Below are 14662 nucleotides of genomic sequence, written 5' to 3'. Positions count from 1 at the left end.
GAAACATCAGGCGGGACTCCCACTTTCAACAATAACTGAAAGAAAAGATACATGAGATATGAGTCGCAGACCTGGCTTTGATTGAAAACGTGTTTTGTTCTCTCTGAAACATTTATTTTTGTCAGACTGCTCATTTTATCAATTTGTGCATTGGGTCAATTTCGTGGAAAACTGTTCATTTTTTCACACAAGATCTAGGTTAGTACTGAACTGTTTACTTTTGGGGATTATAAAAACTTTCCCCTCTACATCACTTCTGATGTATATTTAGATATATTCAGATATTACCTCTGTTCTACTTTGTTGTCCTTGTTTTTATTTATTTGTATATTCTGTGTATATACGTTGAGAGCAACCTAAAAACGGAGTCAAATTCCTTGTGTGCGTACGCATACATGGCCAATAAAGCTGATTCTGATTCTGATATTTTTAGAAAAGAGGTCTTGTTAAACAGGAATGTTTGTGTGTTGCCGTCTCTGTTCATGTCAGATTTCTGAACGATTGAGGCGGCACACAGAGATATGTTAATCTTGTTGTTTCTGTCGTTCCAAGCTGTCAAACACTAAATCAGACACAGATTAGTGGATGTCGGAGGCATCCTCACTCTCACATTTTATTCATGTTTACTGGGTGTTTGACAGATCTATTACCAGGTACACCGAGTGCTTGTAGCGATGATTCATGCACATTACATTCCCCCCAAATTATCCTTCAAAAACAGAAAGTAGAAAAATCTGTCCCTGCGCGAACCCTTTGACAAAGATAAGGAAAACTTAACAGATTTAATGTTGTTTGTAACAATTTATAAAATAATTATGACAAAGTGCAGCTCTGTAGAGAAAATAGGAGCCTTTGCATAGAAACCAATTTACACCCATCAAAAATATAAGCGATCGGACTGTGAAGTGCAAACACATCTCTATAAAAGCAGCATATAGACATGCCCTTGCTTCATTAAGTAGTGTATGGTTGTGTCCAAAAGTGAGCGAGCCCATTTTTCCTTACTGCTTTGCTATAAAAGAAACAATTAACAGCACACGATACTGAAACCCCTCTGATCACTGAGAGATCAGCGCAGAGGGTTATCCAAACATATCACAGAAAGATTCCAATGAAATCCAAACTGAAAAATCATTTCAACTGATAAAACTGAAACACATATTGTGCATGTTGTGATTTAAATGGAACTGGAATTACGTTTTTACAGAATAGTATCAACTCATACCAGGTGTCATAACAAAGAGTAAAATATACAGATATAAATGAAAAATAATCTCTGGCAGTCAGAGTTAATAGGCACTTTGAAAGTACTGTAGCTCATAAGCTGACAGTCATTAATATACTTATAGTGATCATCATTGTAAGTCAGTCTGCGTAAGAACAGGCACTCTGCTTCATTACATCCTGTCACCAAATGGAGAAAGCTGGTTTGTAGTCTCCTTACACAGAAAGTAAGATGGCAATTTTTCTTTTTCTTCTTTTCTAAAAACATAACATTTGGACATGCTTCCACAATTTTATGTCCCACTCCTGAGATTTTCACAGAATTCATATGCTATGTGATCAAACAGAAACAGTATTTTTCCAGGCCAGTCACTTTTTTTTCCTTCCTGCGCTGGCAAAGTGCAAACATAGTGTTCAGACAAGTCAGTTAATAAACAAGCCAGGAGCAAACTGCTTTGTCTGCACGTTTCTGCTCTGAAAGCTTTGACTTAAAAGATTGCACAACTGACCACGGTTTTGTAAATTTTCAAAATCGTTCCTGGGTCTCCATAGACTTCTTTTGCAAATAAATACATATCAGTCTCTTATCATATTTCATACCCCGAGTGTTACTTGCTGTGACCTGCATTCCCTAACATAACAGCATATTTGGGAAAAAGAGAGATCAAAGCAACACTGAAGACCAACAGAAATGAAAGGAAAAAATAACAAAATCAAACAATGTCTTAAACTTGACAACCTAGCTGAAATAAAAGTACGTGCATTACTTGGTTTATATTTTAAAAACACTAAAACTTGCATGAACATTTGTCTTTCTGTTTCTTTCTAAAACCGTTTTCATATTGTTGACAACGCCTCACTTAGGCGACAGTTAAAACATGAGCACGCCTCAAAACATTAACGCCACACACTTAAATAGTACAGAAAACGTAAAATACTTGGGTAAAAAACAGGTTTTGGGAACAAAAGAGCAAAAACGTAATAAGAAACAGTCACTGAATTTGCCGTCACAGTGACATCATGTTATCCAGCTTCAGGGAAAGTCGCTTCCATCATAGATTATGGGCCTCTCCATGGTCAGATGGTAGAATACTTTCTTGGAGAGAAACCTGTTGGAAAAGGGTTTTTTGATCAACAGACTGCAATCCGATGTAATTGAAACAAGACACTGAGTGTGTCAGGATAGGATTGCAAAGAGTTAAAACACTTTAACGGTAATTCTCATGCTTCTCCCACTGAGAGGAAGAATCAGCACAAAGACGCCGGATGTCAGGAGTTCCGTACCGTGAGAAGGAGTTGTCAAAGATGAGCGTGTAGAAGCCGGGATTTCGGACTTTCAGCTGTCCCTGAATTGTCTCTTTATGGGAATTGCAGCGAGTTAGAGGAATCAGGACCTGAGAGAAGAACCAACACATGAAGTCAAACTCAATGTACAGATGAAAGAAATCTGTCACAGGTTGTCGAACAAATCTCTCCTCGGCCGCTATAATACTTTTGTTTTTATGACATTTATGTTACATTACACAATTGCTTTTGATGGAAAGCAAACATTTCATTATCATTATTATTATAATAATTGTAACATAGGGGATGATATGTGACATGAGAGTTCATATCTCTTTTACAAGCCAGACATTTTAAGTGCAGGAAGTGCACCTCAACCTGCTGAGCACTGCAACACTGGCAACCGGCAGTGGTTTTCCTCAGCCAGTGATATTTGAAAAATCAAGCAAATAACTAAAGACTGTAGGGGGTGCCCATGAAAGCAACACATTGTGTTCAGTGATAACTTCTGCTTTTAAATCATCATTTTTGAAGTGGCTGCAATTTCTAACAATTGAGAAGCACTGCCTCCAGCTTTATGATGTACTTTAATTTGAAAGTATATTACAAAATTGGCTTTTGTGCTCTTGGACTTTTCCCTGTGGCAGAAGCACAAGGACCGAGTCTCACAACGCAGCTCATCTACCTTTGACTGCTCCACATGAGTGTCAGTGGATTCCCTGTAAACCACACTAAAGCAGATGCTCTTAGGCTCTGAGGAAAACATCCAGCTGATGGTTGGCCCGCAGTCACCCACGGCGACAGTTATCACACTGTAACAGCTGGACTTGATGAAGATTTCCCTGGAACCGTCGCCGAACTGAGAAATATCTTCAATGCCGAGAGGGACAGCCATCCTGCAATGAGCCCAAATTCATTTTAAGAGTCGTATGAATACCAAGTGACTCATCACATTAAAGGGTAACTTTGATATTTTTTCAACCTGGATGCTATTTTTCCATGTTTTTGTGTCCAAGGGTCTTATTTTTGAAACTGGTCCAGTGTTGAGGGAGAATGCTTCAGACAGCAAACGGGCTGCAATGTTGACATTTTGTGCAATTCCTCACCGTCAATTTACGTCCTCTAAAATTGCTTGTTTGTTATTATTGATGTGTGACAACATCATGGAAAACATTTTTTATTCTGTTCACTCGGTGAAGTCTCGTTCTGAAATCTCGCGGCACACCCACATTGTTGAAATCAGCTAAATATTCAGCAACAACATTAACGTTTTTTACGGCTGTCGTCTGCAGCGTTCTCCCTCAATAACGGAGCAGTTTCAAAAATTGTCGTCCCTATCGTTCTTCACTTCGACACAAAAACATAAAATAGGGTCTAGGTGGAAAAAATACCAAAGTGACGCATTAAGTTAACCAACGGTCAAGACTTACGTGACTTCTCCTGATTTGAGAAGGTTGATTTCTGAGTCCTGAACAGTGGAAACATGATCTTCAGGGTCATCAGGCGTCACATCTTTTGTGCCTCTGCAAGACACACACAGTAACATTTAGTTTTCAATGCATAGAACTCTTTAATGATAATCAAAGTATCCTGGTGACATAGGTAGAGCTGCCTTCAAAATGTCTCAGTGATACACTTCAGGTTCATCATCATGGATTTTACCCATCCATTCTGCAGGTTTTATACATTATGTTGAACATTATTTATGACATTAAGTTCAATCTAAGCACAAGTTATTTCAATGTTAACTCATCTCCCCCTCAGTTATCATTGAGGTACATCTTTGTACATTGTGTATTTCATATATTTGGTATCTAGGATGACAGCAACGACAGAATACTTCTGCACATAAAGGTGTTGAAAACGTTTCCATACAATTCACAACATAATGGTAACACACGTGTGCTTCAGTAGCATGAAACTGTCACTTCTTTATTCTTGCAAATTGCTTTTTCGCTTATCAATGAAAACGAGAAGAAACACTTCCCTAATTACTATTTGACATCTGGTAGTGGGCAGAAATACGTGTGCTGAACTCCCTCAGGGTGCTACATGTTGGAGATCCTATTTCCTGGGGTGTGCTGTGACTTCTAAGAGAGTGGGACAGTCTGAGGAATGGGCCGTGATGAGTGTCTTCAGTGATCTTGTTGTTTACAACAATGACTGATATCGGTCAGAATGGACACATTGTCTCTTTGTAATTTCCTCTTACCCATTGGGGTTGCATTAATAAGACAGAACTAGTTCACTTCCTTAACCCTACTTCCCACGATTGAAAGTTCGAGGAGGTGAAAACAACATGGCAAGCCGGAAGAACGCCTCATTGCCCGGAGTGCTTTAAGAGCAAAACAAGAACATTTATACCTTAATCATAAAACTATTGTGTTTTATTCCTCCGTGACGGCATTATGTTTTCGTGTTGTCCGTCCGTCTGTATATACGTTCAACACGTATATACAGCCACGTATAATGCCTGGAGGGAATTTCTTCAAATTTGGCACAAACGTCCATTTGGACTCATGGTTGAACTGATTCAATGGTGATTCAATGGTGGTCAATGGTCACTGTGACCTCACAAAAAAACATTTTTGGGCACAAATCAATAATTCATATGCTCCTTATGGACAGACATGGATGTAAACTGAAATTTGACTGAGGCAGTAATTCTAGTTTTGTATTTAAATGCATCCAGCACCCGACCATACAGGCCTTTTGACTTGAAACAAGCTCTGATTGGCCAACGCAACACCATTACACTTCATGAGTGTACTGTATGTAGTTGTCTCTCTTCTTAGAGCTATAATTGATTGAATTAATTTATATATGTATCTATCACACTCACACATCCAGTGCTCCTGGAGGCCGTCGGTCTTGTTCTCCCTCCAGGGAGCCTCCTGTGGTCTGGGAGGTGGTGTCACTGTCGTAGACGCCGTTCACTTCCTCCTCTGTGATTATGTCAAAAACTCCATCGTCACATCTGTTGCTGGGGTCTGAAACTGGGAGGAACAAATTAAACTATTGAACCACTACATATTCTCATAGTATAGTCTAGTGATTGCACAGTATGCATAACTCGTATTGAGTGTACAGTAGAGAAGAAAAAACATTCTAGAAATCATGTTTGAGACAAAGCCACCACAAAAAGAGACGCACTGTAACATTATGCAGAGCTCCTTTCTTTACCGTAAAAATAAAACAGCTTCTCATCTGAATGGAAATGTCGCCCACTTCCCCTTTTGACTATTGAACAAGACTTCTGTTGCAAAGGTTTCTGTCCTTGTTCCTGAATATGATAAAGTCAATCTCTTTACTTCTGCTTAAACGTTCCCAGTGACCTTACAGTACAGGGCCTGAGAACTACAGTAATCCTCTTTTTGGGCCAAGGGTGCAGTCAAGTTAGCATGTAGTAGTTAGCATGTGTTTTGCCTCTCACCTGTTACCCTGGGAGTGGGTTTATATGGGGCTGCCTCAGGTGGTGGCTGGGGTCCAGCTCCCGGTGGAGGAGACTGAGTGTCTGAGGGACTCAGCTCTGCCTCTGTGAACCTCTCCACCACCACGCTGTGGTGGGTGTAACAGTCCCTGCAGCAGCGCTCCTTCTTCCCACTGTGCTTGGTCATCACAAAGTTGTTGCTGCAGTAGTAGCAGAAGATGCGACCACAAAGCCTAAAAAAATGTAAAATGTAAGGATAAAAAAAGGGTTTCATCCATATTGTACTCGTCATTTTGTGGCATTTAGAGAAGTTCTACTGTATGTAGTGTGAAAATTAATCAGCGCCAGGAGCAACGCTGTGCAGTCGGCCCCAGTGTCCACGGAAAGCTCACCTGCAGTGATGTCTGCGCAGCCACCAGGTGAACTGGCCTTGGCAGCCGAGGCAGTGCGTGGCCTCCTTGTCCACTAACCACCAGCGCTCCTCTGCTCGTAGTTTCTGCTCAAACTCCAGAGCGTCTGACTTCTGCCAAAGAGCATCTTTGTCCCTGTAATGCAAAAAAAGACAAATGCATTCAAGTTGTGAGTCATTCTGTGCTGTCTCAACAAATCTTGGCCCCGGGATCAAAGATATAAATGTTATTTTCACATGTATGAATTCAAATTAAAGCTACTATGAGGAACTTTCATTCTGTGTCGATTTGGCGTTCTGAGTGGACAAAAGCGGTTGTGTTTCAGAGCACCAGAGTCCTTTTAGAAACCATTTGTCTGCACTAAGAATAACTTCATAAAAATAACCAATCTTCTCGCTGGTGGTCTTGTTTAGTTATGTAGGTAACATCAGTACTACTTTGAGACTGTTTCACAACCAGTTTAAACTTCCTCATAGTAGAATTCATTATTGTGTTCTGTTGGATGTTGGAATATATAATGCTCAGTATTTCAAAGCTGTTGCGGAGGCAGATAGTAGCTAATTGTAAAATCAACATGACCTCTGAAGACTGAACAAATTGAGCATGTAATGCACATGTTATTACCTGTAGTTTTATACTACCATGTTGGATATACTTGACACCGGGAGCAGCCTCATTACCCCAAAAGATGCAGCTGAGAAGAACAATGAAGCCATACATGATACTAAAGAAGAAAAGACTGTAATCATGTGGGCACACATGATTACAGTCAATCCCAAAGGAGTTGAGTGAATCATTGTATATGTGTTTCATCCCTTACAGAGTATGAAACCTTTTGAGGCAATAGTAGTCCCTGAATCCAGTGTAGAATTAATGATAAAAAGCTGTCTTTCTATTTAGTTCTCTACCACACTTCACCTGTTATGTTGGCCTCTCAGCATTACCTGCTCTGTTCTCTGTAAATTATCTCAGAATTCATCGAAGCCTTTTCCCCTGATCCTCAGCCTTAATTCTCTTCTCTTCGATGTCAAGTACAACAACATCAGAGATCTGCTCTTACTCGAAGAACCAAATTAAAACACATTCCCCAGTGGGTCTAACGAAGGGCCCGCGGCAACCAAAACATAACAAGGCGGTAGACACCCAACAAGAAAATTAACTTTATCCTTTCCTTCATTAAGAAACTCTAGAAACATGCACCCCTGACGCTGCTGACAGCTGTAATAGAGGCAGGTCGTACCTTATAAGCTCGATGAGCCGCTCCTCCAGGTTGACTTTGGTTCTGTTGAGGTCATCGATCTCTGCAGTCATCGTCAGGCTCTGGTTTTGTTTGTCAGCTTCTGCTGTGTTGAGCTTCTGAGTCAATTCCTCGATGACCTTTTGCAAAGCCGAGTGGGCTTCTTCAGCACTTGAAGAGAAGTAAGTGCAAGGAGAATAAGTCAGCAGCTGGATTTTTGCACCCGGATGAAATGTACAGGTATCACTGGTCCAAAAAACACACCTGGTTACTGCATTTCTCATTTGCTGAATCTCGCTCTCACTCTCACGAATGGATGTTTCTGCCTTTGTGATGTGAGTGTCTTTCTCGCCCGTTAGCAGCAAGTACTTCTCATTTACAGCCTTTATTAAACATTATAAGAACATGCATAAAAATACCCATTAGTTAAAAACATCTTTGACATATTCTTCTCTATAATTTCAACAATTGTTCCATGTTTGTTCTGACGTTGGTCTCAATTCTGTTGAACGCACTTCAAGTATTGTACTATAAAAAAAATCTTGAACTAAAGAAGTGGTTCTCGACCTTGTCAAGTCGTGACCCACATGAATAATTGGTGTTGGCGACTCATAGGGCGTTGTGCAATGTGCAGTGCAATCTCATGTGCAGGCACACTTTGACTCTCACAAATACACTCAATAACATCTATTCTGAGGTCAATTATATCACGGGTACAGGCGAGTCCCCGACCCCCAGTTTGAGAACCACAGCACTAGAGGACATGTAGAAACACGTCATTCAGTAAAATCCAATCCTAATCATGTTGATCCATAAACACATCAAACCAGAGAGGAAGAATTATGATTTGAAAGCGATTTCATTGAGCTATCAATTGGATAGGGACCATTACATTGCAGTGATTTTGTATTCTACCTTCTGCAATCAAAGAAAACTGCTAAAGCAATCAAGGTCTCGCATTATAAAAAAACAGAGACCTGAAAATCATCTCCTGTTAATGAGTACTGAACAAACAATCTTCCTGTTATTATATCCCATGTGGTGTGTTGCTTCCTTTTCTCCATCCCCTTTGCAAATCCACTCATGACAAAGGTGCTGGTGTGACTATAGGATGTTGCACTATTGACTGCAATCTATCTATAGTCTTCTCTTAATCGTGTATGGATGTCTTAAGACTTGAAAAAGCGAGTACATGACACATTTTCTTCCGATGATGGTCTATTTATATAACACACAATTCTCTCCCTCCTAAGATTATAGAACACATTCTTCCACCACCACGTATCTACTTATCATGTAACGATCAATCGCTGTGTTTGATGCTTGAAAGACACAGACCTCTAGTTCAGACACTTTGCTCTGCAAGCTGGACACCTGCTTCGACTCCTCCTGCAGCTGGGCTTTCATCTTGTCCAGCTGCTCATTCACACTCTGAAATATAAGATAAACATTTAAAAAAAAGAAACCGGAAGAGTCTACAGCCATGCTAGCGGCTCTGTGAGGCCGTAAAGGCCCAGCGGTGCTTTGAGCTGAATGGTAATATGCTTACAATGATGGTGCTGCTAATCAGATATAATGTTTACCATGTTCACAATCTTAGAAGTACGTTGGTTATGACAAACAAGGTTATGAAAGGCTACAAGGAGTAGCATTAGCTAGCCAGACTTCCCTCACAAAAAGTAATAAAAGAATGAATGATGTCCGTTTGTGGCATTGCTCCCCTTGATGTGGGACAGCCAGCTTTGGATCGCATGTCATTATCCAGATATAATATTCAGTAACAGATCACATGTTATTACCAGGCGTTAATGGGTCCAAAAGGCTCAAATCTATGGTGCAAAGAATCATAACGGCAGAAATGAATGAATCGTAAGTGTAATACAAGTCATGATTAACGCGTTCTGACTGACTCGCCTTCATCTGGACTTGATGATTCATGCTCTCCGAGCTCATTTGGAACTTGACGGCCTCCACCTCCTCTCGGTTAGAGCCTTTGACACTCTTCATTTGGTTCTTGGCCTTGTCCAGCTGCTCCTGGAGCTCCACGATGGTCTCTGGGAGATTCACCTTCTGTGTCAGCTCCTCTCTTAGTTTGGTATTCTCCAGCTGTAGCTCTGCCATGCTCTCTTCAAGTCGCTCCACCTCTTTCCCCACTTCTTCAATCCTGGCAGCGTCCCCTGCCCAATGCTCTCTAACCTCCTCCTTTTCTGCACTTAGCTTACAGATGGTCATCCCAAGCTCTGCCATCTCTGTGTTTGCCTTGTGTAGACCATCACGTGTCTCACGGTTCTCTGAGGCTAATTTGCCATTTTCTGCCTTGAGGGTGGACAGCTCTTCTCGGATGGCAGCCGCAGAGATAGACAACTCGGCATGGGCGGCTACTTCGCTATCACGCTGTTCAATCAGAGCCTCCTCTCTCTTTTTGCACTCCATAAGCTCTATTACATGCCTTTGATTCAGCGCCTCTGCCTGGACTTTAAGATGCTCGGTCAGAGTCCTGAGCTCGTCTCTTTGGGCCTCCGTCACCTCCAGCTGTACTTGTGATTTTAGCCCTTCCTCCTCAGACCTCTGTAGCCGCACCCTCAGGTCCAGGATCTCTGCCTGGAGCCTGGACACGTCTTTCATGCACACCTCCAGTTGGCCTTCAAGTTTGCCTGTCACATCCTGGTTCTCTTTTGCGTGGACTGCGCTCCTCTCCAGCTGAGATTTCTCCATCGCGTGCTTGTCCGAGGTGATCCTTTCAATCACCTCTGTCTGTTTAGAAGAAGTTGCTTCTGCATCAGCTTTGGCAATCTCAAGCTCCTTCTCCCGAGCCTCAAGAGATTTTAAGCTGGACAGAACCTCAACAAGGTTCTTCTCTTTGCTTTGTAGCTCGGCCTCTTTGGCTTGCAGCTGTTCTTGAAGGCTTGCTTCGTTCTTGCGTGACGCTCCTACGTTCTTCTCCAAATCTCCGATCTGCCCGTTAACACTCTTCAGGTCAGCTTGCATGCGGCTGAGAGCTGCTTTCACAGTGTCCTGCTCCTCTCTCAGACTCTGGTTCTCATGCTCCAGCCGCTTTGACGTGGCCTCGGAGAGCTTTACGGCCATCGTGGCTCGCTGCAGACTCTCATCCAGCTTGCGGTTCTCCTCACGCAAGGACTTCTCTTTTTCATCCACTGTCATCTTGGTGTCACCCATCTGGCCGCGGAGCTGTTTCTCAGAAGCTCTTAGAGCTGCTAATTCAGATTCAAGCACTATTCGGTTTTCCGCCATCTCTTTCTGCAGCTCCTCGTTTCTCTTCATCGTGGTCATCAGTTTCTTATTTACTTCAATTAGATTGCCGCACTGCGTCTTGTACTCTTCTATCTTCGTGACTTGTTCTTTGACGACACCCTCCAGCTCAACGAGGTTAGTGGTCAGTTTGTCCCTCTCTGTGATCAGGCTTTGGTTCTTGGCTTCTAGCTGTTGTAGTGTCTTGCAGCTGGAGGTAAACTCTGCCTCTTTCCTCTTTAGATGCTCCTTAAGGGCAGTGACTTCTGCTTCTAAGGACTCTTTTAAAGCACCAGCACTCTTCTGCATTTCATCTTTATCTTTTTGTGCTCTCATCTTCACCTCCTGCACCTCTTCCTCCTTCTCCTCTAGAGATCCTTGAAGGTCCTGCAGTTGCCTTTGGAGGTTGCTCGCCTCCTTATCTCTCACTGTGGAGGCCCCCTGCAGCTTATCAATGGCTCTGCACTGTTCCTCCACTTTCGCCTCTAACTTGGCCTTCTCCTCAGACGCAGATACAACTAATGCTCCGAGTTTTGTTTCGCCGCGCTCTGCAGCTGCCTGCTTGACTCTCAGTTCATCCTCTAGCCTTTCTGCCAGTCTCTTCTTATCCTCTACCTCAGCTACAGCTTCCATCTTCCCTCTCTCTGCCTCTTTCAATCTGTCCAGCAACTCGTGTATCTTTTGAGCTGAATCAAAGTAACTGGTTGCCTGCTGGCCCTTCTCATTGAGAACCCCGTCCAACTTGGCCAGGAGCTCTATGTTCTTCCCCTCAGCAGCTGCCAACTTTTCCTGGAGCAGCTGTTGTTCAGCATTCCTGGCTTTTTCCCCAGTCATGAGTGCTTCCACCTCTCTGGACAGGGCTTCTTCTCTTCCCTGAAGAGCATTGAGATCTCCTTGCAAGCCCTGTTGCTCCTCTTGGGCAGCAAGGGACACATCCAGCTGCCTCTGGAGCTGCACGACTACGCCCCTGAGCTCAGCCGCCTCTTCGCCCAGCTGCTGCACCTTATCTAGGAGCTCTCGCTGCTTCAGCTCCGACTGGTCCAGCTCCAGGCGAAGATTTTCAACTGTGCTGACATCCTCGTTGCAGGCAGGCAGAGACTCGTTCAGGTCACTTAGCAGACCCTGACCATAGTCGGGGCTGGAGGGGAACTCGTGTGCTTGCTAGATGGTTGCAATGGAAACCAGAGAAGGGAAGGAAGAGAGGAAGAGTGATGAAGCTCATGCAGTCATTTTAGTATTATGATAAAATGATGTTATATGTGCGTTACCTGGGAGTAGGTGCTGGCCAGACTGTTAATACTGGAACTGCGACTGGGTGGTTTCCACATGTGGCCAGGTGAGTTTCCCAGTGTTCTCCTGTTGATCAGAAAATAAAGCTGATAGTGTACTCCAAAGTAGGTGCAAAGGAATGGCTGTATTTAGACACGCATGTTTCTGTAATACTTTCTAGATATTTTTGTGGTATTTATCTGCTCTACGTGTTGTTTTCATGATTCGTTTTGTTTGTTACCTTGCAAAAGTGGGCCAGGAAGCATCAAGATCATAGCCCCTGGAGGCCACATCAAACTGGACCTCATTGAGTTCGTACAGGTGGTTGATTATGTCAACACTAAGGTGGGGCTTCAAGAAGGGGCTTCTTGCGTAATACCAGTCACTGCGCGAAAAGAGATGAGGAAGAGGTCACAGTAGAACATAGTGTAACAACAAGAAACAATAATGGTGACCAACACTCTGCACTCTAAATTCGGGTAAATCATCATAAAAACAGTATCTTCATTTTTCTTTGTTAGACTGCTCTTCCTATTCAACTACAGCTGATGCTACTGACTGCTACTTTAACAGAGAGGGGAAATGGTGAAGTACAACAGCACAACAGAACATCGACATTCAGTTCAGTGTAAATAAGGAAATCAAATGCCTATTTCTGCAAAAGCGTTTCCCTGTGATCCAAAAACAGATGCAGTTCCATTTTTTCTATTCAGTCTACTTGCACTTCAACAAAAGCCCCATTCTACATATCTGCATGACAAAAAACATTGCAAAGAGACGTGTTGTGCTCTGACAGTTTTACCTGGTGACTCTCTGGTTCATCAGACACTGCTGCAGGGTGTCAGCCAGTCGCTGATGTACGAGGGAGTATCGGATGAACGCTCGTCCTTTCCCCAGAGATGTCTTCAGCTATCAAAGCAAAGAAAACAACATTGTTTTACGCGGAGCCTTTAGTCAGTGGTAACTTCATACTCAAACTGCAAGGACGTCAAAAACTAAAAAGGAAATGACAATTCATTATTTAATCTAAATTATATTTTCAATCTGTTCAAGATGTAACGATGCAGTTGGGGTCTATTTTAAACGCAACAAATAATATTTTTAAATTTTTCCAACCAATTACCTAATTTATCCAAGCTCTTTCAAAGACTCTATTTACAAAACCTGCATAGATAAGTTTCCCTTTCAGTCCAGTTCCCCTTTAGAAAATATTCTAAATATAGCATACTTAAACTGGTATTAGTTTTTTAGGTGGGCCTTTCTTTTCGGTAGCTAAAATAAATGTTGCTGCTGCCCCAGAGCATCCTGTGCTAGTACTCCAGTCTGTTTCTGTAAACTGGGGGCGTGCCAATCACCGTCTACAATAGGTAACATGCTGACTATGGATAAGTCTCATACAAGGAGTTAATGATTAGTATGTAATCAGCGTTATATTAGCTGAGTCATTGTAAAAAACAAACAAATCTTCTTACCTCAGTGATGGATTTGACAAAGCGGATCCCATCATTGGCTCCTTTGATTTTAGCCAGACAGTCAGTGAAGTACTCCCAATAATCCTTCTTTGTACCAAGAAATGTAGTTTTATCCTTCTGGTCAAACTGAAAGATAAATATATATATCGATACAGTTGGAACGGAAAACTGTTGAACATATATTTTGAGGCATGGCATTGATCATCTATTTATTCACATCTTCCTTGAGTATTTGGGATTGACAGGGTGAGGTGTGACAATATAAGCTAAATAAATCACACCTGCAGCAGGTACTCCAGTTTGTAGGAGAACTTGTGCAGGTTGGTACTGTCATCTGTGATTGGCTCCCCGCTTTCCCTGTACTCCTTTGCAAGCTCTGCAACAGCCTCTGAAATTCACATGGTTCAAAAATGAAAAAAGATCAGGGATTATAATAACGGCACAGGGTTCATACAAACAGGTGGCATGTCGGCAAAATATATTAGGGATGAAGCATCGAAGCAAAAAGGCAGAAAATTGTATCTCCTTTTACCTAAAGTCACAAGGCCTAAAATTAAAGAAAATCGTCATAATATTTTCACCTCTTGATGCATTTTGGTTACACACTCACACCCAAACACTCCTGGTGTCTAAATCTTCAATCTATTTTCATTTCTAACCTCTTTAAACTCAGCTAGTCTGTAAATCAACCACTTGCCTCGTATCCATCGCAAAAACTGGAAGGACACCCGTGATGGGTGCATCCTCAGTATGCACTCTCTGTCTAGCTGCATGCTGACAGAGGCTTCCACCACACCCTTTCTACTGGGACATGAGGTCCGGTGCACGTTTTCCCAAATGATTTGATGACCAGGAAAGGTCAGATAGTTCCAGGTGTAAAGATTGTATTTGGACTTGATGCTGAGACTCAGGTCATGACATCACATCATGTCCCTTCTTTCTCCTCTCTTCAGTCAAACCATGTCAGCCCAAAACTGCCTGCAGCCAATCTATTCACACACATTCACACGAACAGGCGCACACACGCACACACACACGCGCACACACACACACACACACACACACACACACACACACACACACACAC

General features: G+C 42.4%; 1 protein-coding gene across 7 annotated transcripts in view; it reads right to left on the bottom strand.

The window, feature by feature from the left end:
- Positions 1-786: 786 nt before the first annotated feature.
- fyco1a (FYVE and coiled-coil domain autophagy adaptor 1a) overlaps positions 787-14662 on the bottom strand; it is a 15789-nt gene continuing 1913 nt past the window's right edge. For all 7 annotated transcript variants that reach the window (XM_031863982.1, XM_031863981.1, XM_031863975.1 and 4 more), the window contains 16 exons: positions 13857-13963; positions 13576-13701; positions 12906-13012; positions 12345-12488; positions 12103-12190; positions 9500-11995; positions 8924-9016; positions 7850-7968; positions 7589-7756; positions 6331-6483; positions 5942-6171; positions 5351-5504; positions 3939-4031; positions 3194-3404; positions 2509-2618; positions 787-2333 (listed from right to left, as the gene is read on the bottom strand). In XM_031863982.1, coding sequence (XP_031719842.1) covers positions 2258-2333; positions 2509-2618; positions 3194-3404; positions 3939-4031; positions 5351-5504; positions 5942-6171; positions 6331-6483; positions 7589-7756; positions 7850-7968; positions 8924-9016; positions 9500-11995; positions 12103-12190; positions 12345-12488; positions 12906-13012; positions 13576-13701; positions 13857-13963 — 4475 coding nt within the window. In that variant the 3' untranslated portion in view covers positions 787-2257. The remainder of the gene's footprint in view (positions 2334-2508; positions 2619-3193; positions 3405-3938; positions 4032-5350; positions 5505-5941; positions 6172-6330; positions 6484-7588; positions 7757-7849; positions 7969-8923; positions 9017-9499; positions 11996-12102; positions 12191-12344; positions 12489-12905; positions 13013-13575; positions 13702-13856; positions 13964-14662) is intronic.

Source organism: Anarrhichthys ocellatus, unplaced genomic scaffold, assembly GCF_004355925.1.
Source record: "Anarrhichthys ocellatus isolate YVR2014 unplaced genomic scaffold, GSC_Weel_1.0 scaffold30, whole genome shotgun sequence".
Taxonomy (NCBI): Eukaryota; Metazoa; Chordata; class Actinopteri; order Perciformes; family Anarhichadidae; genus Anarrhichthys; species Anarrhichthys ocellatus.
Note: the sequence above shows the minus strand (reverse complement) of the source record. Positions and strands in the feature narration are given on the sequence as shown.